Below are 25888 nucleotides of genomic sequence, written 5' to 3'. Positions count from 1 at the left end.
GTGCTGACAACAAAATCAAAATCACACAAAATCATCAATGGAAATCAAATTTATTAACCAATGGAGGCCTGGATTTGGAGTCACACACAAAATTAAAGTGAAAAAACACACTACAGGCTGATCCAACTTTGATGTAATGTCCTTAAACACGTGCCTGTATGACCTCCCTACAACGTCTGGGCATGCTCCTGATGAGGTGGCAGATGGTCTCCTGAGGGATCCTCCTCCCAGACCTGGAATAAAGCATCCGCCAACAATGCCTTCATCTTGCAGGAACTGCTGACACACTCCACCCACATGAGGTCTAGCATTGTCCTGTATTAGGAGGAACCCAGGGCCAACCGCACCAGCATATGGTCTCACAAGGGGTCTGAGGATCTCATCTCAGTACCTAATGGCAGTCAGGCTACCTCTGGTGAGCACATGGAGGGCTGTGCAGCCCTCCAAAGAAATGCCACCCCTCACCATTACTGACCCACTGCCAAACCGGTCATGCTGAAGGATGTTGCAGGCACCACTCTCCATAGTGTCTCCAGACTCTGTCACGTCTGTCACATGTGCTCAGTGTGAACCTGCTTTCATCTGTGAAGAGCACAGGGCACCAGTGGCGAATTTGCCAATCCTGGTGTTCTCTGTCAAATGCCAAGCGTCCTGCACGGTGTTGGGCTGTGAGCACAACCCCCATCTGTGGACATTGGGCCCTCATATCATCCTCATGGAGTCGGTTTCTAACCGTTTGTGCAGACACATGCACATTTGTGGCCTGCTGAAGGTCATTTTGGAGGGCTCTGGCAGTGCTCCTCCTGTTCCTCCTTGCACAAAGGCGGAGGTAGCGGTCCTGCTGCTGGGTTGTTGCCCTCCTACGGCCTCCTCTACGTCTCCTGGTGTACTGGCCTGTCTCCTGGTAGCGCCTCCAGCCTCTGGACACTACGCTGACAGATACTGCAAACCTTCTTGCCACAGCTCACATTGATGTGCCATCCTGGATGAGCTGCACTACCTGAGCCACTTGTGTGGGTTGTAGAGTCCGTCTCATGCTACCACGAGTGTGAAAGCACCACCAACATTCAAAAGTGACCAAAACATCAGCCAGAAAGCAGAAAGGTACTGAGAAGTGGTCTGTGGTCCCCACCTGCAGAACCACTCCTTTATTGAGTGTGTCTTGCAAACTGTTGTCTATTCCATTTGCACAACAGCATGTGAAATTGATTGTCAATCAGTGTTGCTTCCTAAGTGGACAGTTTGATTTCACAGATGTTTGATTTACTTGGAGTTATATTGTGTTGTTTAAGTGTTCCATTTATTTTTTGAGCAGTGTATTAGTCCATACAACAGATGTCATTGCTGAGAGTTTTTGTTCATGTGACCTCCCAGTGGATTGTGGGAATTGAAGTGCTGAATGGAGTGAAGAGCATCAGTCTCCACTACGGAAGGCATGACATTCTCAAATCTAACCCATACATATGGCATTGGGAGTAACTAGTACATTGAATATCTACAACTTAAATCAATTATAAGCTCAGAAATCAAGAAAAAGATCATACATATGAGCTTACCTAACCTAATCATTTATACAAACAAATTCATGTCCAAAATTTATATGTAAGCATCCAAATTGAACTCAACTTTATACATACAGTACCATTGAGGTAGTGGGAAGAAGATCTTACAATTACTGCCGATGCTGATTTCTGGTTACATGTCATTAGAAACACATTTAACACACATAATTACGTATACTACACTGGACAAAATTATTTAAAATTGTATTTATAGACTCCAAAATCTGCTCACACTGATCACTAAACACCCCTGATAACTATACTCATGCCATGTGGCACTCTACATGTATTAAACACTTTTGGCAACAAATTAGTGATCAAGTAAACGATTAAATTAGCCCCTTCCACTGTCCTCATCACTCTGTGTATAAGGAGACATATCAACAGTAAGAACTCTTTTCATAGTGTTAACCATCACCAAAGAATAGTCCTGCTGAATTGGAAATCAAGGAGGACTGCCAGCATCACTCACTGGAGAAACTCATAGATTACATATCAAAGGAACTTTTTTTTTTCCAAAAACAAATCCACAGACTTCAGCTCACCCTGGTCAACATTCCTGAACTCAATTCAACTTGTTCCATTCAAGAAAAATAAACCCCGCTAACAGCTACCAATACTTACATTAGACTCAGTTCTCTTTGTTACTCAAACTTACACAACCACTCCACATAATCGCTGGCCTGCCCATGAACCCAACCCCCCCCACATGTACACACACAGACCCACACACACATCAAAGAATGGTATTGTAAATAGTTATCTTCTGTAAATTTTGTATTTCCTGTATGAATGTTAAATGTCAAACATATATTTTTTATCATGTTTTTATCAGGTCATTTTTAAATTTTTGTTGCTGTTATTGTTTTACTTTTCCTTCTCTATGTCCTCGTTCTTGGGAGAAGACCTCATAGATTCATGAATTATATGGTACTCCTAACAAAGTACTATAGGTTCTCCAAAGAGACGGGCTGGTAGTGGGGTTAAAAAAAATAAAAAAAACAGCAGTGCTAACTCGACACAAAACACCCACCAGTTAAAGAAACACAGGAAAACAAGATTTTTCTTTCATTTGTTGGCAATAACACTCAAAGCACAATGCTTTCTGTTTGTGTGAGCAGTGATCTGTCTAGTTCTGGAGCTGAGAAAGGCAGGAGGTTGTTGTGCATTTCTCAGACAGCTGTGCTGGATCAAAAACTTCTGGGTGTCAGGATTTGGAACATCTGGAAGTGGGTCAGAACTGGCTCTCTCTCCAGCTGATGGGGATCATATTCAGGGGGTCAGCGAGTCCCGTTCATCATGAACAAAGCGGCCCACAAAGGCAGTACTCAGAATGGAGGATGTGCAGAGGAGTTGTTGCTAGACTCAGTTACTTTTGTCATTTATAATGATGCTAAATAAAAAGAATGTTTAATAATGTTTTCCTTGTTGTTTTCTGATATGTCTCTCTTCAGTTAATAATTTGGCAAAAACATTACATTTATACAATTTTCTCCTTACCTTAAATAGTAGTTGCTCAACTAATACAAGTTTGATGTCCAAAGCTTGCTTCTTTATTAAAGCTAACAAGTAATGGAGAGAACATTCTGGAGAAACAATATCCATATTGTTGCCTGGAGTTGGGACTGACATGACGGCACTTAATAATAATATAATTGGCATAGTGTAAACTGCATGCCAATCACACACTTAAGTCAGACCCTGGAGAGTTGTGAAGTAATAAAATTAAATTGACTTTAATATATGGTTTCTGACATTCTATTGTCTATAACAATGAACAAAAACTATTTAAATATCAACCTGTCGAGTGAACTATTGCTATAAATTATTATCACACTGTTACTTTAATTTGGATATATAGATATATTTTTGTTTCCCTGTGCCAGTAACATGTTGTATGTGTATATTAGTGTATACAAGGTTGCCAAATGAAGTGTTGCAGATTAACATTCATGGGTTGCTCACTCTTACAATTCATAGACCAGTTACTTTCCTATTCAAGAATGGTGAAGTGCTTTTCAGTGCTCCTCTATTTGTTGCAAAAAGGATGCAAAAATACATTGTTTTGTTTTTTTTTAATCCACAGATAGCATTTTTAATTTTTTTCCTGGTGACATCAAAGTTTCCATTAGTGGTGGTTAGATAGTGTAGTGGATAACACTATTGCCCTGTACACAGAAGGCCGGGGTTCAATTGTCTGTCCAGTCAAGAATATCTCTGCTATATCCGCTATGTAAATGTCTGTCCATAGCTGTTACATTATCCTGTTGTAAGTTGCTCCAATTTCTCTGTTAAATACATAAGTTTAATGGAATGGTGATTTGACTACTTTATAATTCTGTTTCTGTTGGCTTTAATTAAATTAATTAAAGGTGTGAACATTTATCACATTTTTTTTTCTTTTGCCATTAAAAGTAATAATTTATGTCACAGAATATAATATTACAATACCTAGTAAACAGTAAATCTGTTAAAATCATAACAGAAATGCAGTGGCTTTGGTATTGTGACATTGTGGTATTGCAATCTAAAGAGGAGCACAAAGTCAGGTGGAATCTGTTTGCTTCACTGCTCCTAGTCTGATTTATGTCCACTGATGAACACAAACTGCTGGTGAGAGATGAGTCAAGATGCATAACAATAGACACCAAGTGCTTAGGCAGGATTTAGTTGAAGCAGGGACCATGAGTGAAGAGAGGATTTTTGTTCTATGTGTAGGGTGGGGTTGTTTGGGTGTTCCATCCGTGTGGCAGGAAATGAAAGGTAAGCATAGAGGGGCTCTGTCGAAGGTATTTTTATTTAGGGGAATGAGAACAGCTCGGTCTGAGACTGATGTCCTTCTGGAGTTGTGTCTGATCTTCATTTATCTGACTTGTCCTTTTCTCTAGATAAGCTGTGTGTTCTTCCATGCAGAGCCCTGGCAGCACCAGCTGCATGCAGCACAGCAGCAGTGACACCAAGATGGCCGCTGATGCACTGGTGCAGCCCTGCCAAATGGACCGCAGTGGCAGCTTCTTTAAGGTACAGCCTGAGTCCCACTGCAATTATTTATGTCTACACTGTCTGACTGTCTGTTTCTCAGCATGCCTCACTGTATAATTAGGTTTCCCATTCAAAACTGTAACAAATTGAAAATATATTCCAATCTGTTCTGTTCATAATTTTGGAAAAATACAAAATTTTCATGGGTTTCTTGTTTGCAACAATGTACTTAGAACAGTCTTAGAAGGTTTTAAATGGCTCATATCATGCAAAATTAAATGTCCTTCCTTTTTCATTAGAACAGTTTCATGTAGTTTGTAAATATTATTTTATTTTTAACAAGTTTCAATGTCCACTCCCCAGTACAAACAGTTCCTATGTGGAAATTAAGGTGTAAAAATAGCCCGCTTTGAATTTACTGGTTTTGTGATGTCACAACACATTTACACATATCCACCTGTTTGGCCTACAACTGTTTACCCCTGCTCATTCATGCTGAGGTTAAGAGGTGTTTTTGAAAAATGACTTGCTTTATCAATCAATCACCAATCAGAACAGAGCTTGTTTACATGTATCCATCTTAAAGTAAGGATAAAGAGAGATTTGAATTGGTCATGGAAAATTTAAATATGACATAAAACCACACAATTGTCAAAAGTGAGAACAACCAAACAAAAATGGTTTGAGATGGGTGTTTTTAAATTAATGTATATTATCTTGGTCATAGTTTCAGTACTTTCCCTTTCAAAATTTGGCTAGAAACAGGTTAATCATCATGTAGACAGTGCCTTTAATAGTTATGCAACAGAAAAAAATATGCTGGTTCTGAAAGACAGCTTCCTGATGAGAAGCAGTCTGTTTAGTCTGCTGTTGTTAGTGTGCCTCCACACTGGGTCTTAAGCCAGTGAGAATACTCAGACACTGAGCAGCAGAAGCTTCAAAGCCTGCTCTGTGAGTTCCAGCACCATACATAAATATGTGTGTGAGTGTGTGTGTGTGTGTGTGTGTGTGTGTGTGTGTGTGTGTATTTGAGCTCTGATCTGTAATGAGCTTTGCTAAATTACATAATCATTTGTTCTGGGGAGCTGTCGCCAGCAGACTTCATTTAAACTCTTCAGGTTGCTTCATGATTAATAGCTTTTCCCCTAATGAACTGTGCTTAATAAAAACAAGAGTGCTCCACTTCACAACAGGTTGGGACCACTTACCTTAATTTACATAAAGACTGTCTCTTTGGACCCTTAAAGATTCCAAGGCCAGATTTACTGAAGCCCTCAGTGCATACCATTTGTTATTTTGTTTCAAACCGGTGATGTAATCTCTGGTTTATGATAGAAGAGGTCATTTTACTCACAGGCTTAAGTTGCTGGCTGTGCGTCAGTTAAACATTCAGCTACTGCCAGAGTCTTGAATAAATCAGCCCTGTGCACTTGCAGATTTTTCCACGATTACTGTGGATTACTGCTAGGATTATGAGCATGAATGAACAACGACTTTTATTACCTCTTGTTTCCTGATGTCAATTATCAGATGCTGAGCTGTAGTCCTCTGCTTTTTGCGCTCAAAATGAATCTGAAGCATTCAGCAGCAGCTTTTCTTTGTTGAAAATTTCCATGATTACCACAGTTACACTCTTTAAACATAAAAATTCCTAAATAGGGGTGTGGTGATGGCAAAAATACAGTACTGCAATACTTTTATTAATTTTTTCTTAATGCACGTCACATTTTTTTTCTGGTCAGTGATTTTTGTTCAGTACTTGGCATACCATGTTGCACTAAATTCAGTTAAATGGGACAAATTTAGCTTTTTTTTTTTACAATGAAACATACAGTTGGTCAGTGTTCTACAAGTTCTGATGAAAGCATATTTTACTGTTTTGTGGCATGTTATACAACAGATAGTTCCAGCCACGCAAGCTGATTGGTTGAGAAGCATTCTAACTGGGCTGTTATTTTGCCATAACATCACGTTTTTTCACAAACAGCGGATCACTCCTCTGACTTTGACAGCTGTAAGAAACGCTCAAGCCATACGAAAGTTTGTGCTTCTTACTTTATGTACAAACAGAAAATGGATACTTTTAATATCACATTTGACTGACAGCCAATTTGGTCAGACTCTGAAGATGAGACTACACATTTGGCGACTGGTATTCGGTAAATTTTTGGATAATTCCAAGTTGTATAGTTGTTTGTCACAGCTGACAACTGAAAAGCCTGCTCAGTGGTAAGGACAGTTTTGTAATTTAGTGTAACGAGCTGGAGAACAATTGTTTTGTGATAATACACTCCCTCTTGAGTTCTATTGCTTAAATCTATCATGATAGCAACCCAGCATTGTTCCTTAACGGTTCTTGTCTTGGACGCACCATTCTTTAACTGGTAGGTTTTTTAACTGCTTAAAATCCCAAGTCTATGATGTACTAAGGCTTATTATGCGGTAACTACATGGACTGCAATGCAAACTAGCTGAGCTATGCTTAGGATATAGAAGTGTATAGTAAAACTTTACACCTAGCAGCTTAAGGGGTTAAAATGAAAAAATATTGATCACATTCAAGTTTAATGTGTTTTTTCTATGAAATAACAATAATAAAGCCAAACTTTTGGGGTTCTTTTATTTCATAGTGTAGTGTAGTATAGTGTTGATTTCTCTCATGCATCTGCTCAGTGTTAGTTGTATGGCTGGCTCAGCTAGCACTGAGCTGAAATACATAGTTTCCTAGTGTCTAGCTTGTGTTTTTTTTTTGTTTTTTTTTGATGTCCACACAGTGAATGACTTTACCATGGACCTCATTAGAGTGAGCTAAGAGCTACTGAGTGCTGTCTGGAAGACCACTCTGACCTTTTGAGAGGGCGGCAGTGCCAGTCACTAGCCAGCCAACCTCACAGGCATCAGACTTTCCTTAGAAATCTCAGAGCAGGCAGAAATGCTCTCACTTTCATTTCTGCCTTGCCAACCTTTTTTCTCCCATAATTAAAATGCTGAAGTATGGGCTATGTCCAAGGGAATTCATCAGCACCATTTCAACATCAATGGTTTATTCATTAAACGTTCGTCATCTTTTTCTTCATCAATTTTATATTAATGCTTCTGTTCTGAAATGATTTTGTATTTGCTTGGTTTAGTTCTGATAGTAAGTAAAACATGAGCTTTTCTAGAGACTATAATAGGCTCTCTCTCTCTTTCCCTCTCTGTGTCTCTCTCTTTCTCTCTCTTTCTCTCTCTCTCTCTCTCTCTCTCTCTCTTTCCCTCTGTGTCTCTCTCTCTGTCTGTCTCTCTCTCTCTCTGTCTCTCTCTCTCTCTCTGTCTCTCTCTTTCCTTCTCTGTGTCTCTCTCTCTCTCTCTCTCTCTTTCCCTCTCTGTGTCTCTCTCTCTCTATCTCTCTCTCTCTCTCTGTCTCTCTCTGTCTCTCTTTCCCTCTCTGTGTCTCTCTCTCTGTCTCTCTCTCTCTCTGTGTCTCTCTCTCTCTCTTTCCCTCTCTGTGTCTCTCTCTCTCTCTCTCTTTCCATCTCTGTGTCTCTCTCTCTCTCTCTCTCTCTCTCTCTCTCTCTCTCTCTCTCTCTCTCTCTCTCTCTGTTTGTGTGTGTCTCTCTCTCTCTCTCTCTCTCTCTCTCTCTCTCTCTCTCTCTGTCTCTCTCTCGCTCTCTCTGTCTGTGTCTCTCTCTCCATGTAGTCTACTTGTTTTAAAACTTGTGAATGATTTGCCTACACTATGTGCTTCTCCTTAGGGATTTAGTTCATGTTAACCTAGCGGAATGTTTTCATGTTAAAATTGTCAGACGGAACATTTTCTCAGTTTCCTCATAATAGTCTTTACGTTTTAACTTGTATTCCACATTACTCATGAATTACACAGTTTTCTTAAGGCACAGCTGATATTCAGGAAGTCCGTGCTTTGCCAGGAACTCTGTTGCAAAACCCCTCCTTCTTTTACAACATCAAAGGAACAGTTCAGCCATATATGCTAATATGGCTTAAGGCAGTAAAGCACTGGAATGTGTTGTTTGTAATAGCCCTCTACTTTGTAAATAAGAAAACAAAATGTACCAGTGTCAGTGTCTGTTAACATTCAATGTTTTAATATTGGCTTCAGTATCAGAAAAAAGACATATTGGACTAGAGGGGCAAAAAATGTAATATCACAATACTTTTTTAAAGTTTTTCAGGTTACAAAGTACTTCACAGTATTTATTATTTGGAACAGATAAAGTAGTGCCATGTTAAAAAAACGCTATAAGAAACTGTATATAATGATTTGTCTTTAACATTTCACATACAGCGTGGCACTAATTTGAATTAAACTGGACTAATTTTACTCTGTGCAAAAAGAGTGCTTCTACTTTTACTTTTTATTTTCTTTCTTTACAAAAAAGGTTTAAATAATGATAAAAGAAATTCATGTAATATTGGCTGTAGAGTTTTTGTAAGTGAGGCCTTGTAAGTGCTGTATAAAGCCTATGTTTTGTCGTGCATTGAGCTGGGGGAGCTTTTCTTGGCTGTGAGCTGCATTTTGAGAGAGAGAGAGAGACACTGGTGTATAATTGTGGTTTGCTGACTAGGTCTGAGTTGGGGTTAGCATAACTGATGGTTGCTGGCTCAGGAAAACTGAAAGGCAAGAGAAAGAGTGGCTGGCTGGCGTTTCAGAGATTTGACAAATGGTTGAAAATTCAGTTTTAAAATATTTGGAAGTTTGGAAGGTATTTTATAAGGTCTTTATTTTTACTGAGATGAACATGTGTATTCATACAATCCATGCAGAGCTGAACACAGAAATAATGCAGGAACACTCCCCTCTGCTGGTAATCAGCAGAAGCAGTTTTTTAAACTTTTAACTGTTGTTGTCAGTGATGGTTGTTTCAGGTTAAATAATGCGATAAAAATGTCTTGAATTTCCTAATGACCAATGATGATCCTAATGATCTTGTCTTTAATTTCCTATCCAGTTGAGAGGTAACTAAATAATCAAAATGATGGACTACACAATGAAAAAGTACTCCAAAGCTGAGGTCAGCCATGTTTTGAAAAAATACATATTATGGAGTATAATGCATTCTACAAATGTATTAACATATTCTGGAATTCAGCCACACCAGATTGTATCATTTTTGAGGCTAACAAACTCAAAGTGACAAAATAACAAAGTGTGCCATGATCAGAGTGTTCTTACTTAATTGTGGTTTGTGTTTACATGTAGACTGCATGCGTTCAGATTAATTACTGTTGATATGACTCTGTTTATTGTTGTGGAGATGCAGCATAAGCACAAGTTCAGAGTTTGTGCTTGTTTGGGGGACATCTTGTTTGCCATATGTTTGAAGCACATGTGTTTAAAATGTGTTTTGTAGTGTGAGGAGGATCTCTGTGTTTGGTTGTGTGGAGTGGTTGGAGGACGCCTCCAATGTTTCGCTCTCCTTCTTTCATCACTTCTTATGATTTAGAAGCTTCATTATGAAACCACTCATCTTTTTACAGTCACTGTGACCACTGGAAATTTTTGTATGTATGACATACGTTTTAAGGCTTTTTAGATAGTCAAGGATGTTTTGAGTGTCCCTTTGGTTTTGTTTCCTGCAAGTCTGATGGTCAGCACGCATAAAAGGGAAGCAGCTCCTAACTGGGGTTCAGACGGGTGGTGACTAATGCTTGAATATGCATAAATGTTTTTGTTCTTACATGCACTCAGAACAAGTGAACTGCAACATGCTATAGCTCATCCACTATGTGCCTCTGTGTTTCTGTCTGTATAGCTAATAGACACATTCTCCACTGAGATCTCAGAACTAAAGCAGGAGATGGTTCAAACAGCCAGAGAGCCTGACACGAAGCTCCTACAAGGGTGAGTTCATTCTGTCCTTTCTCTGGCTCTTTTTGTCTTTCTCTCACCTCTTATCTAGCTATATTTGTAAATTACATTTACCAGAAGTCTAAGTTACTTAATTACCATTAAGGTTTTATATACTTAAACAGCAGCCTAACATACTTACTGCAATATCTGAATGATCTCATTTGACCCTTTGCTCACTGACAGAGGGTCACAGTGGTATGTTTTGCTATGGAATGAAAAATACATATTAAAATGAGCTTTATCTCTATCTCTGGGTATGTATTGCAAATATCGTTAATAAATGTAACCTTTATCATTTCAGTTCTATTGTTTATTCTATATGGAACACAATGTACAAAACCAGATTGCATCAAAAAGATTTTCTTTCTTTTTCTTGTGGTAATGCCTTATATTGTCCAGTAGGAGGAGCATTTATATGTAACATATTTAGAATCTTGCGCATTATACATTTTACTCTCCATTTAAAAAGAAAGAAAATACATTATTGTTTAAATCAGTTGCCTTAATTATTTTGTTTAGTTTATCACAGTGCGTCTGTGATTAGATTTAAAAAGAATTTAAGTTTAATAGCAAAATAAACTGGCCCAGTTCATTCAGGGACTGACTGCATCATTTATTCTGTAGACCAGCTTTGCTTGATCATAGACCCCCAATGCATGGCTACCCTTGTATTGAACATATTGTTTTGCTTACTCTCAATGGAAATTAGTAGTTTTGCTGCCTAACCATGACCAGCAGCACCACTTGGGAAACTTTGGCGATACGTGCACAGCAGTGCCTGCTTGGTCCAGGGACTTGATTACATAATCTCGCTTCTGGCTTACTTCTCTTACTGGGAAGTGAAGGGTAATTGTAGAATTATCCTCCCTCTCTCTGCAGGCTGGAGGGTGAGGTGAGTGGCCTGTTCCTGCAGTCTTCCGTCTGCACTGGTGCTGTAGGGGTTCGCGACTCCGGCTATGACTCTTTGCGCCGGCGCATGAGTGTGCTGGATAGACTGACACACACTCATTCTGTCTGGCTGCTGCTGTCGCTAAGCGATGAAGACGCCAAGTGCATTCTACAGCCGCAACCACCAGGGGTGAGGACGCTGTCTGCACTGCATGCTGCAACTCACTGAAGAACATATTAAATGTTCTAGAAATAGTCAAATGTTATTTCTAACCTTTGATTTGAGTTTTGAACAGCTTATTTAGCAGAAGTTATTCCTAAACTGCTGATGATGTACAGCATGTCCTCAGCATGCATCATCTGTGCTGATGTTGCAGTGCTCAGCCTGACCTCAGTGACTTCTTAGTGCATAAGATATTTCAATTGAATAATATTTACAAATGTGTTTCTGTTATTCCCACCTTTACATATATGTTATGTAGACTTTTCTGGTGCGAAGGTCATCTAAGCTACAGAAGAAGGTTATTTCCCTGCGTATGGATGACAGCACCCCAGTGACCATGCGGGACTTCCCAGTCAAAGAGAGTCAATACAGTACGTGTCACCTAATACCAGAGTACTATAGACGTCTCTTTTCTGCTTTTTTACTTCCCCTCTGCCTACCATGTTTTTTTTTTTTTTCCAGGCTGGTCCTTTTTCACCAGTCTGTTTCCTGAACTTTGCTATTGACCAACTGTCTTTGTTCAAGTGCAACAAGAGCTACAGTGACTCAGTGAGGGAGCTATATTTGGCTGTACAGCTGTATTCAGATTCTATTGGGTTATTTGAAGGTGTTTGACAGTAATGTATAGCGACCACTACTGTCAAGTTTTGGGTGTTATTTTTTATTTTATATATATATATATATATATATATATATATATATATATATATATATATATATGTGTGTGTGTGTGTGTGTGTGTGTGTGTGTGTGTGTGTGTGTATATATGTGAGTGTGTGTGTGTGTGTGTATGTATGTATATATATATATATATATATATATATATATGTGTGTGTGTGTGTGTGTGTGTGTGTGTGTATGTATATATATACACACATATATATATATATATATATATATATATATAATTACACATAGAGACAGTATTGAAGTATTGGTCAAATATAAACTGCCCACTGCTAATTTTTTAATAATAAAATATAAGTCAGTAGCCATTGTCACAGAGCATTACAGAGGTGAGTACAGAGCCCTGCAAAAGTATTAATGAAAAAGTCTCAGAGATCGGTTGAGGAAGAAACCTTGAATAGAACACAAAGGTTTTCCTGCATTTCTGATAGTTCTGCAGACCAGCTGTTAAGGATTTTAGGACTTGCCAGGCACGTGTGTATACTTTCAGCAAACCTTGTCTCATCATCCAAAGTGACATTTTATTTCATATTTGTCAATTGCTGTATTTTCTTTACAAAACGGCAGAGAAGGATGATGGTAGTAATGGCATGTCCAAAAACATCTGTTTTGCATTAGCCCATTTTCTCTCTCTCTCTCTCTCTCTCTCTCTCTCTCTCTCTCTCTCTCTCTCTTTTTTTTCTCTTTCTTTTATTTGGGTCATATTCCTCTAACAGTGGGAGGGACCTCCCTACAGGGAAAGTCTAATGTATATGCCTGACTCTGTATACGTGGACTTCCACTGTGAATTTCTGTGTGTCACTACTGCATGTGGTGTTTACGGATGTGTGTTTTTGTGTTTTTTATTTATGTATTTATTTATTTTTGTATGTGTGTTTCAGCCTTCTCCCTGGAGGGCTCAGGGATCAGCTTTGCGGACCTCTTTCGCCTTGTGGCCTTCTGTTGCATCAGCAGGTAAGAGGATCTCTTTCTCTAAAAAGCAGAGCAGCCTAAGCGCTGGTTCCATTAGAATGAGAAAGAGAACAATACATAAAGGAAAGTTTTGGAAGAGTGGTACACTAAACAGTTTAATGCATGATATCTAATATAAAACATTAGCAGGCATCGAATGCACACTTTACTTTTTAATCATGTGTTGTTGCTGTGCTGCCCCCTTTATGCTTATGCCTTGTTTGTGCTGTTAGGGTTTGCTAATAAGAGAGACACACTGTAGATGAGTAATAGTAAGGTGGACAATGTATCTAAAATATCACACTGTGATGCTTAACTGCATTTTACTATGCATAATATGTATCATGATATTTCATTTTTAAGCAGCAAGTTGGAATGAACAGAAAGCCCCAGCAGTAGTAGCACTGAGGAGCATTTAATTGTTTTTTATTAGGTGCTTACAATAATAAAACGTGGAAGAACAGGAGGAAAACTGCTGAAAATAAATGAATAAAAATAGTGAAAGTAAGACATTGACCTAATGGCACAACATCCAATAAACCAATATCCATGAGATACTATAATGGTATAGCTTTTTCATGATTTTTCATGTCTTCATATTTTCCACACTTATTGGGTAACAACAGAGAGATTGATTCACTGATTCACAAATTGTGCCAACTATGCAAAACTACAAATCAGAAAACAAGTAAAAACACAGGAGAGTGGGGAGTGAGTAACTGGAAACATGGCTTTGCTGCCACTGAAAACAAAGAGGAATAAAAATGCATGTCTGTCTGATGCTGTGCTATTCTTTTGGAGCATTATCGTGAGTATAGCATGCTATGAAGGCTGTTTTTTTACCCACTTGCGCTGCTGCCAGATCTCCTCGCTCTTGCCAAGACTGTGTCTTTGTCAGCGCCACGTAATGGAGTCTGTGGATAAACACAACCCTCTGTCTGCCTGCCTCACCCACATGAGCAATTTACAATTTACAGCTAGAGTACTAGACACACACTCTCTGCTTCTTTGTTTCTCTTTTTATTTCTCTCCCTTTTAATGGATTTGCAGGGTTAGCTCTATTAGTCTAGTACTTTCATGCTCATGTCCCGTTTTGATTGTTGCTCTTTTCTGTAGGGATGTTCTTCCTTTCACATTGAAGCTTCCTGAGGCAATCTCTGTTGCAAAGACCCCCTCTGATTTAGAGGAAGTGGCCAAGTTAGGTATAGGTAAGTAGTCTGTGTTACTCAGCTTTCACTGCATGTTTATTGTTCAAGCAGAAATGATTCAGTCTTTCTCTGGAGGCTATTGGCCTTTGCAAAATATTGTAGTTCACTGATTATGATTACCTCTGAGAATTATTCAGGGATAGTCTTAGTTTGGTTTTGGATGTATGTGGCATCAGAGCAATAGAGACCTTACACTGAGTCACTGGTGGTTTCATGTCTTAAACAGAATGAATACCTTAACTAAAATAATTCTTAGTAGCTCCAAGCCAATGTGATTCACTTGCGATGGTGATCTTATGTATTTGAAACTACAGCTGTTACACTCTAACAGTACAGGTGATGAAATGGGAGAACGTCTTACCAAAGTAGTTTGAACTTAGTTTGAACTTAGTAGTTTGAACACTGAAGCAGCACAGTAAAAATTAAATTTTGCTTTGCTTAAGGTTTGTGGTAGAATTTGTGGTCTCATATGTGATGTGATCATCCAGGAACTTTCCAACTGGAAATGTGTGGGTGTATATATATATATATATATATATATATATATATATATATATATATATATATATATATATATATATATATATATATAGAAAGAAAGAATATACACATTTACAGCTTAATTTACAATTATCTGACTGAAGAATTAATTAAATATTAAAGAAATATATGTCACATAAGTGTTTACTGAGTGCATTGAGCAACTGCCCAGAGCATTTTATTATGGTTGCAGTAAGGATGCAAATTTTTGCAAATTAAATTGACCAATAATCAACCTTCAGCAGTCAGCGATTAATCATTAACTGGCAAGCCTAAAATCAGTGATGTGTCCCATCAGATTAGTAGTTTTAATATCTGATTGGCAGAGCCATGATGGAAGCCATTGTAAAATACACTTGTGAGCGCATACATCAACTGAAGTCTTAATTAATGCATCACAACATAAAAAAGTGTTCATTGTATGAACTGTGGAACATATTACTGATAAGTAGGGCTGTATGTAAATGAGTATATGTAGTAAATGACATGAAGCCATATTAAAAGCGTGTTGACAAAATGACTTGAAATATATGATGGGCCATTGAAAGTTCTATATTCTAAAATTCCTCTGTGTAATTTTGTAACAGTTATGATTTGATATATTATTCACCTCTGTGCATCACTCTCATATTTTCTAATCTTTTAATAAGCACAGGGAGACACATTGAAGTTATTGTCATCAGTAATCGACCATATGCTTCAAATGCTGTAGATAGAGATTTGGTTGAAAAGCGATGGGGAATTTTTTTTTTTAGGACAACAGGAATCTTCCGCAGCCAAGTCTTGTGTGGATGCCTTCAACAGTGTTGATGTACATGCATGCTGAGGATCGTGCTGATTATATTTATTGAACAACTTCCTTTCTGCATTGTGGTTCCTAAACCTTTCCAAGTGCATTAGCCAGATCGTCTGTTCTGAAGGCAGAGCCAGATGGAGAGTGTGATCTGAGACAGCGGTATGATGGCTGTGTCAGCTGAGCACGTCTGCTGACATAAAGCAAATACACCGTTTATATGGGTGGCACATGCTGATGATGTCAGTTGGTGAAACGTCTCTCAGACGTATTTGTTACTGATAGCTTTGGGCTATCAGGCAGGATGCATTCACTGTAGCTACTGTTGTCAAGAGTCTGATGCGTAATATGATGGTCTGAGCTGTAAAATAATACTTTACTTGACGTGTGTGTGGTTTATGTGTCGTCTGACTAATGGCAGAATGGGGGGGTTAAAAAGAAATGGTATTTATTGAGCACCTGTGATTGTGCTTGCGCAAATGCTGGGAACTTTTAGGAAAAGAAAGGCATATTCTGTGTTTGGGATGTGAAACCTGAAGAAGACTCGTGCCACCTGCAATAGGATACAGGATGTATGAGACTATCAGAGCGGAGTAGGGTTTCAGACCCTTGCATTGTTTTCACATGGGCAAAAATAAATGACCTGCTTCATTGCATTTGAAATAAATCCATCTTTTTACCCTTTCATTTATGCTAGAAATGAATGGAAGACTTCTGTGTGCAACTTCTATCTGCAAATAATATTTTGTAGCCATAATCATGAAATTAATAAATGTAGAATAATTCTGCCCCTGTCATTTGTTTATTCTAGTAAATATTAGTGGAGTACCTCTGGGTACTGCCAGTGAATTTTTGCTTCTTCCCCTGTTTATGCAAGTATTAAATGTCATACTAATGTTCATTAGTTTTTTGTTTTTTTTTACTGGATGTTGATTAATTACCACCTTCCCCCTTTGTGGTATGTGTTCTCCTGAAAAAAGGCATACAAGACTTCGTTGTTTATTAAAACATATATAAAGAAATATGGAATAACTAAGCCCCGATTCCAATTCCCCATTGCCCCGATATCCCCATTGCCCCGAAACCTTACATCACCCAAAATCAACTTTTAAGATCTTTCCTAGGGAAAACCATGAAGGGGTTTTCAAGTCTGTCTCCAGTGATTTCACACATCTGTCATGTAACGGAAGCCTGCAGAATTCAGGATACAGGCCAGTGGAGCACAGCTCATGGCAGGGCAGGGCCTTGAAATTCCACACCAGGACCACTTCCAAAATCAGCCCCACCTAGAGGCTATGATGAACTTCAGGCTTTGGGCCCTGGAGGTCATATTTCAGTCTGGCTGACTGCTCTGGTTGGGACAAACCAGGGTGAACCGAGGACACTGAGAGGAAAGCCGAAAAAAGGGAGAGAATAATGCTGAATGAGAGAAAAAAAAGGTTCAAGAACAGACCCAGAGGTTGTGATAGAGGGAGGTTTATTATACTATTCCTTTTTTATTGCTTTCATTTTATTATTGCCCTTAACAATGTGTGTTGACATAAGGAACGGAAGAAGATGATTTAAACTGTTTCTCTGTGTATTCAGGTGTGTAATACACCCACACATCTTTCACAGGTATTTCACTTATCTGGAACTGACATGACCAAGCCTGTCTGTCCCATTGCTTCAGTGCAATTACTGGAAAATAGACTGTTGGCATTAACAAAAAAAAACAGCATATCTCAGAACTGTGATGTCTACTTATATACTCTTGTGTACTAAGTATGTACCCTCTTGGAAAGTATCTACTAAATTTATTGCTGTGTTCAGCTGTTGTTTTGCTGTGGCTAAAACTTGACCCCAAAATGATTTGAACATATTGAAAGGAAAAAAGAGGTATGCATTTGGAGTGAGTGGAAAGTATTCGAAGGGGCAGCCTCCAAAATGAATATCTGAGAGAAAAAGAGGGAACAGAAAGCTACAGTGGCTGCGCTCCTCCCACCCACTTATTAGCATGCATGACTCACGCCATTCAGCAAGCTAGTGTGTGAATGTTTGTCCCTGTCACCACACGAAAGTCCACAGAGCTGGGAGTTTGAGCAGTACATGTCTAAGGTGTTCTCAGTCAGCTTTCTGAAAAGAAAATAGTCAAGAAGAGGTTCACTGGATTCTTGTAAGTGTGGGTTATAGTCCTTACTTCTCCTACTCTGTTGACTAATGTTAGTTTTTTCTTTCTTAATTACTGCCTTTGGTTTTGGTTGATCCTCTGGCTCAGCTCTTTCTGCTGCACTGCTTTGAGGCTTTCAGACATTATATGTGTGTGTTCGTTTGACGCATTGCCTGACTCATGGTTGCTCGGTTTTATCTTCAGATAGCATTGTGTAATTGAACTCTTTTTGTTGTGAAGCATTTAAAAGTATTTTTTTGCCCCATATTTACTGTATGTAGGTTATTTTACATTATTCTACATCTTTGCAGTTTTTATTTTACCTGTGCGCATATATATATATATATATATATATATATATATATATATATATATATATATATATATATATATATATATATATATACACACACACACACACATATATAATTTGACTGTGTGGTTTTTAATTTTAGCTTGATTGAATTTTAATTAAATGATTATTATTTTTATTTTGGCTGTCTTTTTTGCCTTATTTTATCTTTGGTTTAACTCTGTCCATGTTCTATAGGCTTCTGGGAATCAGATTTGTGCCACAAGAGGAGGAGCTCTGTGTCTGCTAGAACTGCTCAAGACAATACACAACAGAAACTGAAGCAAAAATCACAGGAGACGTCCCCCAAAGAGGAGGTACACCCCATCTTGTGCACTCGCAGTCCGTCCCAGCTGGAGTTCAGCCAGTCTAACGGGGCTCTGTGCTTCATTAACCCACTCTTTTTACAGACGCACCGCTCTGACACAGCTCAAACATCAGTGACCCCTGACGATAAGACCCCTCTTCCCGACAGCATCAGCCCCTTTCCACAGGGCACAAGCAGCACAAGCCCTCAAAACAGCGGAAGCATCCTTCGCCGCAACAGTAACACGAAGTATACGACCAACAGCAGAGCAAAAAGCGCGTCCCGTTCCCCTCCACCTCGTCCCCCTCCGCCCCGCACAGTCCCGCACAGGCCAGTGCCCCCACGCAAGCAGAACAGCATGCCCAGTGCGGTCGTGAGCTGGATCAAAACACCCCAAGAGAAGAGTGGCCTGCTGGGACGCCTCGGCTCCTCCTTCAGTTCTTTTTCACCGCCATCCTCCCCACCAAAAAAGATCAGCTCACCCATCCCCACTCCTTCATCCCACCCAAAGAGAACCCCAAGCCAGCCTGATGCTGAGGTCCACCGCTGCCACCTGGCACTAGAGGACCAGACCATCGAGGAAGCTGTATCGTTCAGCCTGGCCAAACTGTCCCTGAGGAACACGGCATTAGAGGACGGCAGTGGCAGCCCCGCGGGACGGGAGCGCCTCAGTGACATCAGCATTTCCTCTACCTCCTCTGACTCCCTGGACTTCAACCACAGCTTCTTGCTCCCAGCAGCTGGCACAAGTCCATCCAGAACCGGTCGGGCAGTAGGGGACAGCAGCCCGGAGGAGGAAGAGGAAGAGGACGAAGACTACGGTGTAAGTGTGGAGAGTGACCAGGAGAGCATGGAGCCACCATTTAAGTCCAAGAAGCGGCACAGCACAGGCGCCTTCGTACTGCGGAGGGCGCTAAAAGGTCACCTGCGCAAAGTCAGTGGCGTCTTCAATTCACTCATGACCCCTGAGAAGAGGGCTATCCGGAGGATCTCGGAGCAGTCACGGGACAAAAACACATACTTTGGCTGCCTGGTGCAGGACTATGTGAGCTTCCTGCAGGAGAACCGCGGCTGCCACACCTCGGGCCTGGACCTACTGCAGACTCTCAGGCAGTTCATGACGCAGATGAAGTCCTACCTGCTGCAAAGCTCAGAGCTCGACCCCCCCATAGAGTCCCTCATCCCTGAGGACCAAATCGGTAAGAGCACTTTATATTTATACTAGAGATGCTCACCATGTAAAAGCAAAACACTATACTCACTAATAATTCTTTAACTTTAATTGCAGCTTGTCTGAAGTTTGTTCATAAGCTCATTCAGACAATCTGTAATTGAAGCTTTGTTCATTTGACATTAATAAGTGTGAGTTTTTACCCTTAAATACTGTTTGTGTATCCAGTTACCTATAAATTCACTATTCTGTCAGTTATAGTGTTTCCTCTGACTTTTTGAGATGCTTATCCTTACAAGGATTTGCAATTTAGCATTTGTGAATTAAAACAATTGTAAATCAGATTGAATTTAGTGCTCAAATGAGAAATGAAAAATATACTAAATGGTTTCACACTAATAAGTGTACTTGTGGTAATATCTTCTTTACTCCTTATAATGGTAAACATACTGCTTATTACTATGAGTTTGTTTGCCAGTTCTCCTGCTTTTGGTGTAAAATGTGTTAAATGTATGTAGTAACTGCAAACAGGCAACTTTGTCTAACTACTTGGTCTAATCTGTGTTAAAGCATAATATCAAATGTGTTCATAGTGCAGTGGTAACTTATGCCTGCCTGAGATAGCTTGCTGCCATCACAATGAAAAATCTGAAGTGACGATTTTTTTTTTGTTATGGAAAAAAATTAACTATTGTATTTGTACTGTTACTGCCACCACAACAACCAGATGCAGCAGCTGGGAAATATTCATCGGTTTGGAATGTCTCTGCTAACTGTTGTCAGATTACTCATCTTCCAGGCAGTATTTGTGTTGCTGAAGCAGAATCTAAAAAAAAAACATTATTTTTGGAACTGTGAGATTTGGTTTGCCATCAATATGATTGGACATACACAAGCAGTAAAGGCATAGTGCCAAAAAAGCAGGTATACAATGCAGGCAAAAATGTTTGGATTTTCTTTTGTATGACCTGCTGCGCCCTTCAATATCAATGTGTGCAAACAGATGCTGTAAACAATACTGCAGGCTAATAAGGCTGTGCATTCTAATGCCTGTGTGGGTGAGTTAGGTTAAGGGTTCTTGGAAAACTTGTACAGTTCAGGGATTGTTTTTGATCAAGCTTGTTTTGGTTCTTCAGGAACTCTGCATAATCCAGTCCTCCTTTCTCTCAGCATGTAAACACTGCTCAGTGGTGTGCTCTGATGAATGGATTTCACTCCAGATGTTCCTCAGCTGTCCTCCAGCCAAGTGGCCTCAAATCTGGCCCAGGGTTTTTGAGGCAGCCCCTTTTGCTTGTTGACGCCAAACAGTGAGTGAGTGGGTAGAAGTAAGCAGAGAATGTAGCAAAAGGGAAAAACAGACCCTTGTTTTCTGTTTTGCCCCATTACGCTTTGTATCAGAGATGTAAACAGTTGTGAGCTGTTGACACCTCTGATAGAGCAGTCACCCTTTGAGGTCTATTTTTAAGTTGTAAGAGGTAGTCAGATGTTTTTGCTGGATTAACTCACTTCTTGCTGATAACATAGTGAATATATTTCTTTCTCTCAAAATGGAAAACCTTGTTTTGAGAGCCTGGTACTTTCTGAAAATGTAGAACCCGACATGAAAATAGAGTTTCATTTCTAAGAGCTAATAATCTAGGGTTCCAAATGGGTTTGTGAGGTTTCTCTTAGAACTGAAGAAGTGTAATACAATGTAGGGGATTTTTTTCACTCTGTGTGTGTTGGAGAGTGACGCAATTTGTGGCATATCTCAATACGATGGTATGCTGTATGTTGAAGCGAGTTTGCTGTGTGGGAGGCGTCAGTGGATTCACTTCTGTTCTCTATAAGCCTGTGGCTTGTTTTCCTGTTGTGGACTGTGGAGTTAGGTGGGAGGGAGAGTTGTTGTGGAGAAAGGGATGTTTGCATGCAATTGAAGACAGCCTCCCAGGCTGAGCCTGGCTTTGACTGATATCTTCTCCTGATCGGTGTTCTTTTCTGATGAGCCCTGGCTCCTCTTTGCCTTCAGGCTGTCATTCACTGTGCTATTGTGACAAGAGGCTACTCACCAACACCTTACTCAAAGGGTTTTTTTAATGGAGAATTTAGATATCCTTTTAAATTTCTATATCTAGTCAACAAAACAGTTGTCCTCAGTGCAGTTGACTGTGTGGTTTCTTAGATGTTTTGACATGTTCGTAAACACAATGATGTAGACTTTACTTGCCTAAGAATCTTGTTAAAGGCTTTGGTATGTGAGGGAGATAGGCATTATTAAATACATATGGAGTGCCTCCCCTGCAGCTTGCTATCCTCACAAATGTACAGCATTCCAGCAAATGACTTGCAAAGTTAAGCAAAGCCTTAGCCCACCTCTGTGTAGCTGAGTTCTGTGCGTTAACCCAACAGAGAGCACATTCACAGCACAAGCCAAGCAGGCAGCATAAAGCCACACAAAAGCATTCCTAGCTCTCTATGGCAGCATAAAGTTACTGTAATATTTTCTGTATGTTGGAGTTCAGGTCAGATTTTGTAGATTTTGTCATGTTTAGGTCTCTGATCAATCTGGTCAATGCTGAACAATTACAACATGGATGAGATTGATCAGAGACACAAATATGCATAAGTGTAGGAAGTTATCGGTAATTCCAAATGGTATTGATAATTACTGTCCGGTCTCTTTGAAAGATCATGTGTTTGCCTAACGCTGTGGAACACACATTTTTTCAGTTATATCCTTAGGCAAACTGGAAATAATTTCTTAATATGTTCAGTAGACTGCATTCACTGCTTATCTAGAACTAGTCCAACAGGTTCCTTTTGGAAAGCTTTACAATGTAGTTGGGTAAGACTATCTAGTGTGTTTTTACAGATATTGCCCCACCTAGGGATTCTGTAGCAGAGTGTACCTTCTATACTTATTTTCATTTTTTGTGAACTAGTTTCAGTTTGTCTGAGTTTCAGTTTTAGTAATTAGACTACAGTACCTAGAAAGGTAGGCGGTGATATACGAGTTGCACTTCACACAACCCGTTTACTGCTTATTAATTACATAACTTTTCCATTTACTGTTTCACTTTGAATTACAAGAACTGAAGAACTATTAACACACTGTAAAAATGCTTTTCTTTAAAATTTGTTTGTTTTTCTGCAATACTTTGAGATTTACCACTTACTGTTGGCCTATTTTGGAAAGACATTCACATCATAGAGATTACATCAACTGGTTTTGCGCACAGTGAGGAAGAAGACAGCGAGAGGGAAGCTAAAGAGAAGGAGACAGAGTGCAAAGCTTTGTGCAAATGGAGCTCACGTGTCTGTTGACAGGCAACTTAAGAAGAAAGCATCACTTCCCTTAGTCGTTCCTTATGCTGACAAAAGCACATTTTGCTTCACAGTCAGCATTCTTAACCGCTTCAGTGGACAGAGTTAAACATTATGTTCTGACCATATGATTTTTATTTCCAGTACTCCCTTCATTTTGTGCATGAAGTTGCAGTTTAGTCATGAACTTTGAACGAGGTTTGTATAATCAATCTCAAAGGGAAAACCTGTTTAATGGGGTCAGTTGAGTGAATACCTGGTCTGAGATTTGAATGCATTGCAATCTGTTTTGTGCATACTTAGTGTTTTGGAGAACCAACTGTGGAAATATTAAGTGCAGGTATTCCCCTTTGTGAAGAGGAAATGGAAATATTACCTCTGTGGGAGGTCTTAGACTGTTTAATCACAGTCAAAGTCATTTCTGTCTGTATCTCTTCTAAATACAGCTTGGAGTCATATCAACATTGTGAAAAAAAAAAAGTTGTTTTGGTTTTTTTCAGTTCATTTACTTTAAATACATAGAACATCATTCCATTGACTAATTCTGCTCTTTTCATATGGGTGGGGAAAATCTGAATGATTTTGTTATGCAGCTCTGCACAGCTTTAGTTAGTGTTGAAGTATTTGAGTTTAAGCTAACTCTCACTACTTTCTTCACTCCTTCCTCAGATCAGGTACTGGAGAAAGCCATGCATAAGTGTATACTGAAGCCTCTGAAGCCTGTGGTGGAAGCAGCTCTGCATGACTTCCAGGTGCGCAGCGGTACTTGGCAGCAGCTGAAGGAGAACCTGGCACTGGCTAAAACCAAGCAGCCAGCGGAGATGGGTGTGGACGGAGCCATGCCTCCAGACCCTGTGGCCATAGAGAAGATCCGCCACAAGTTCCACAACATGAGCAAGATGTACTCACCTGAGAAGAAAGTTTCACTCCTACTGCGCGTCTGCAAGCTCATTTACACCATCATGGAAGACAATTCAGGTATGAAAAGGTGCTTGTAAAGTGGTTAGGGCCCATCCTCTTAAAATAAAGGTGCCGAAAAGGGTTCTTTTGTTGTTCCTTGTTTCAAGAACCTCTACATGATATTAAGATTTAAATGTTTTTCTAAATGTCAAAGGCAATAACCATTTAGAGTGTATAGTATGTGTGATTTTTATTTAGGAGAAATTTTTATTGGAAAATTTAACTTGCCATTCTAAGGTTTATATTCAGTTATGCAAACAATCATTGTATTTTCTGACCTGTTTGTCTCTGTCTGTGTGATGATAGGGAGAATGTATGGGGCAGATGACTTCTTACCCATGCTGACCTACGTGTTGGCCCAGTGTGACATGCCTCAGCTGGACACAGAGATTCAGTACATGATGGAGTTACTAGACCCCTCACTGCTGCATGGAGAAGGTATCTTTATATTTAACGCCCTCCAGTCACACAGTCTTTTGATTGATATGCAAGGTGCTACATTAAAAAAGAGTACCTCATAGATAGCCTAGCTAAGCTAGACATTTAACAGTTCATCAATGGTGCTCAAACCACCCTCCTCTTACCTTCGTTTGTAGGTGGATACTACTTGACCAGTGCATATGGAGCCATGTCTCTCATTAAGAACTTCCAGGAGGAGCAGGCTGCACGGGTGCTGAGCTCAGAAACCCGTAACACACTTCACCAGTGGCACCGCAGACGCACAGCCCAGCGCACCGTGCCATCTGTGGATGACTTCCAGGTGAAATTCTTTCCACATACCATTGCCCTGCAGCTCACGCTACACAACATTTATTACCTGCAGTCTTTGAACTACATGTCGAAGCGCAGACGAGGCCCACAAATTTTCACAATATTTGACCCATTAAAGCACCTGATTCCTAACTGTCATCTTGTCATAATAATCACAAGAAGTGTATAGAACTGTCTATCACTATTTTTGTTGTGTTAGTTTCTGCACTCTTCTCTTTTTCATTTTTAGACTTCATGCCAAGATTGCCTTTGCCAGAGCTCTAGTAGCCCCCCTCCATTTCCTGTTTCCACACAGAACACAGAGTGGCCTTCGCTCTGGTTGTTGTTGTTCTGTTTGTTCCCTGAGAGTTTCCTCTCACATTCACCTCTCATTGGCTACTGCTCCTAGTTGTTTTAGTCCTTGTCATACTTTGGTCATACTACACAGTTTTGTACCATGATAATTTTAAACCCTGGAAAACGTTGTGCCACCTGGAACAGTCTACAGACTGGGCAGATTGTGTCATTGAACTGTTTATGAACTCCGAACTATGGTTTTGATGGGCATGATCAAATATTCGTCTCCCTTCTTTGAAAGGATGTCACAAATTCAAAGTTGGTCTTTTAGAGCTAAATCGAACAAATTACCAGCACAAACTGATTCAAACTGATTAACTTTTCTGTGATAAGCTCTATCTGGCCATAGAAAACTGAATTAAGTTTCCAACTAGTGACACACAGAGGAACATTTTAGTGTTGCTCTTTGGTTAAGGAGACATAATGAGGATTGACCTAAAATTCCTTACACTCTAAAAATAATTTAACTTAAAAGGTTAGTTACTGGGCTGCCTTAAGATCTAGAGTTAACTGAACTTCAAATAGTAAATGAACAAAAGAAGAATGTGTTTTATGTCCTGTGAATGTACTGTTACTTATATGTAAATTTGAAACAACAAATCTCACAATTTTAATCAGCCTTGTCATTAACTGATTTAAGTTTAAGCCACATGTTTTATATTGTTGGAGAAATAGCATTAAACAAAAAAGAGACTTAAGGTGCAGAAGAGATAAAGGGGAGGCAAACATGAGTGTTATTGTGTTTGCAAATCTGAGCAAAATGTGTAACTTTATTGAGATTTCTACTACAACTCAAAAGGAGACATGATATTACTGCGCTCTTTTACTCAGGATAAATATCTGAGCAGCAGGAG

The 25888-nt window shown here is 39.5% G+C and overlaps 1 protein-coding gene across 3 annotated transcripts in view; it reads left to right on the top strand.

Moving 5' to 3' along the window:
- Nucleotides 1-25888, top strand: part of rin2 (Ras and Rab interactor 2) — a 45552-nt gene that overhangs the window by 17447 nt on the left and 2217 nt on the right. Inside the window, exons 2-12 of one of the 3 annotated variants that reach the window (XM_017722658.2) lie at nucleotides 4451-4583; nucleotides 10298-10386; nucleotides 11275-11473; nucleotides 11766-11877; nucleotides 13075-13147; nucleotides 14261-14352; nucleotides 18385-18503; nucleotides 18597-19692; nucleotides 23637-23945; nucleotides 24234-24365; nucleotides 24524-24687. In XM_017722658.2, the coding sequence (XP_017578147.1) occupies nucleotides 4470-4583; nucleotides 10298-10386; nucleotides 11275-11473; nucleotides 11766-11877; nucleotides 13075-13147; nucleotides 14261-14352; nucleotides 18385-18503; nucleotides 18597-19692; nucleotides 23637-23945; nucleotides 24234-24365; nucleotides 24524-24687 (2499 nt within the window). In that variant the 5' untranslated portion in view covers nucleotides 4451-4469. Of the gene's footprint in view, nucleotides 1-4450; nucleotides 4584-10297; nucleotides 10387-11274; nucleotides 11474-11765; nucleotides 11878-13074; nucleotides 13148-14260; nucleotides 14353-18384; nucleotides 19693-23636; nucleotides 23946-24233; nucleotides 24366-24523; nucleotides 24688-25888 lie in introns of all 3 variants that reach the window. The other 2 variants (XM_017722650.2, XM_017722642.2) reach the window with 2 other exon arrangements.

This window comes from Pygocentrus nattereri, chromosome 5 (genome assembly GCF_015220715.1).
Source record: "Pygocentrus nattereri isolate fPygNat1 chromosome 5, fPygNat1.pri, whole genome shotgun sequence".
NCBI classification, from domain to species: Eukaryota; Metazoa; Chordata; class Actinopteri; order Characiformes; family Serrasalmidae; genus Pygocentrus; species Pygocentrus nattereri.
Note: the sequence above shows the minus strand (reverse complement) of the source record. Positions and strands in the feature narration are given on the sequence as shown.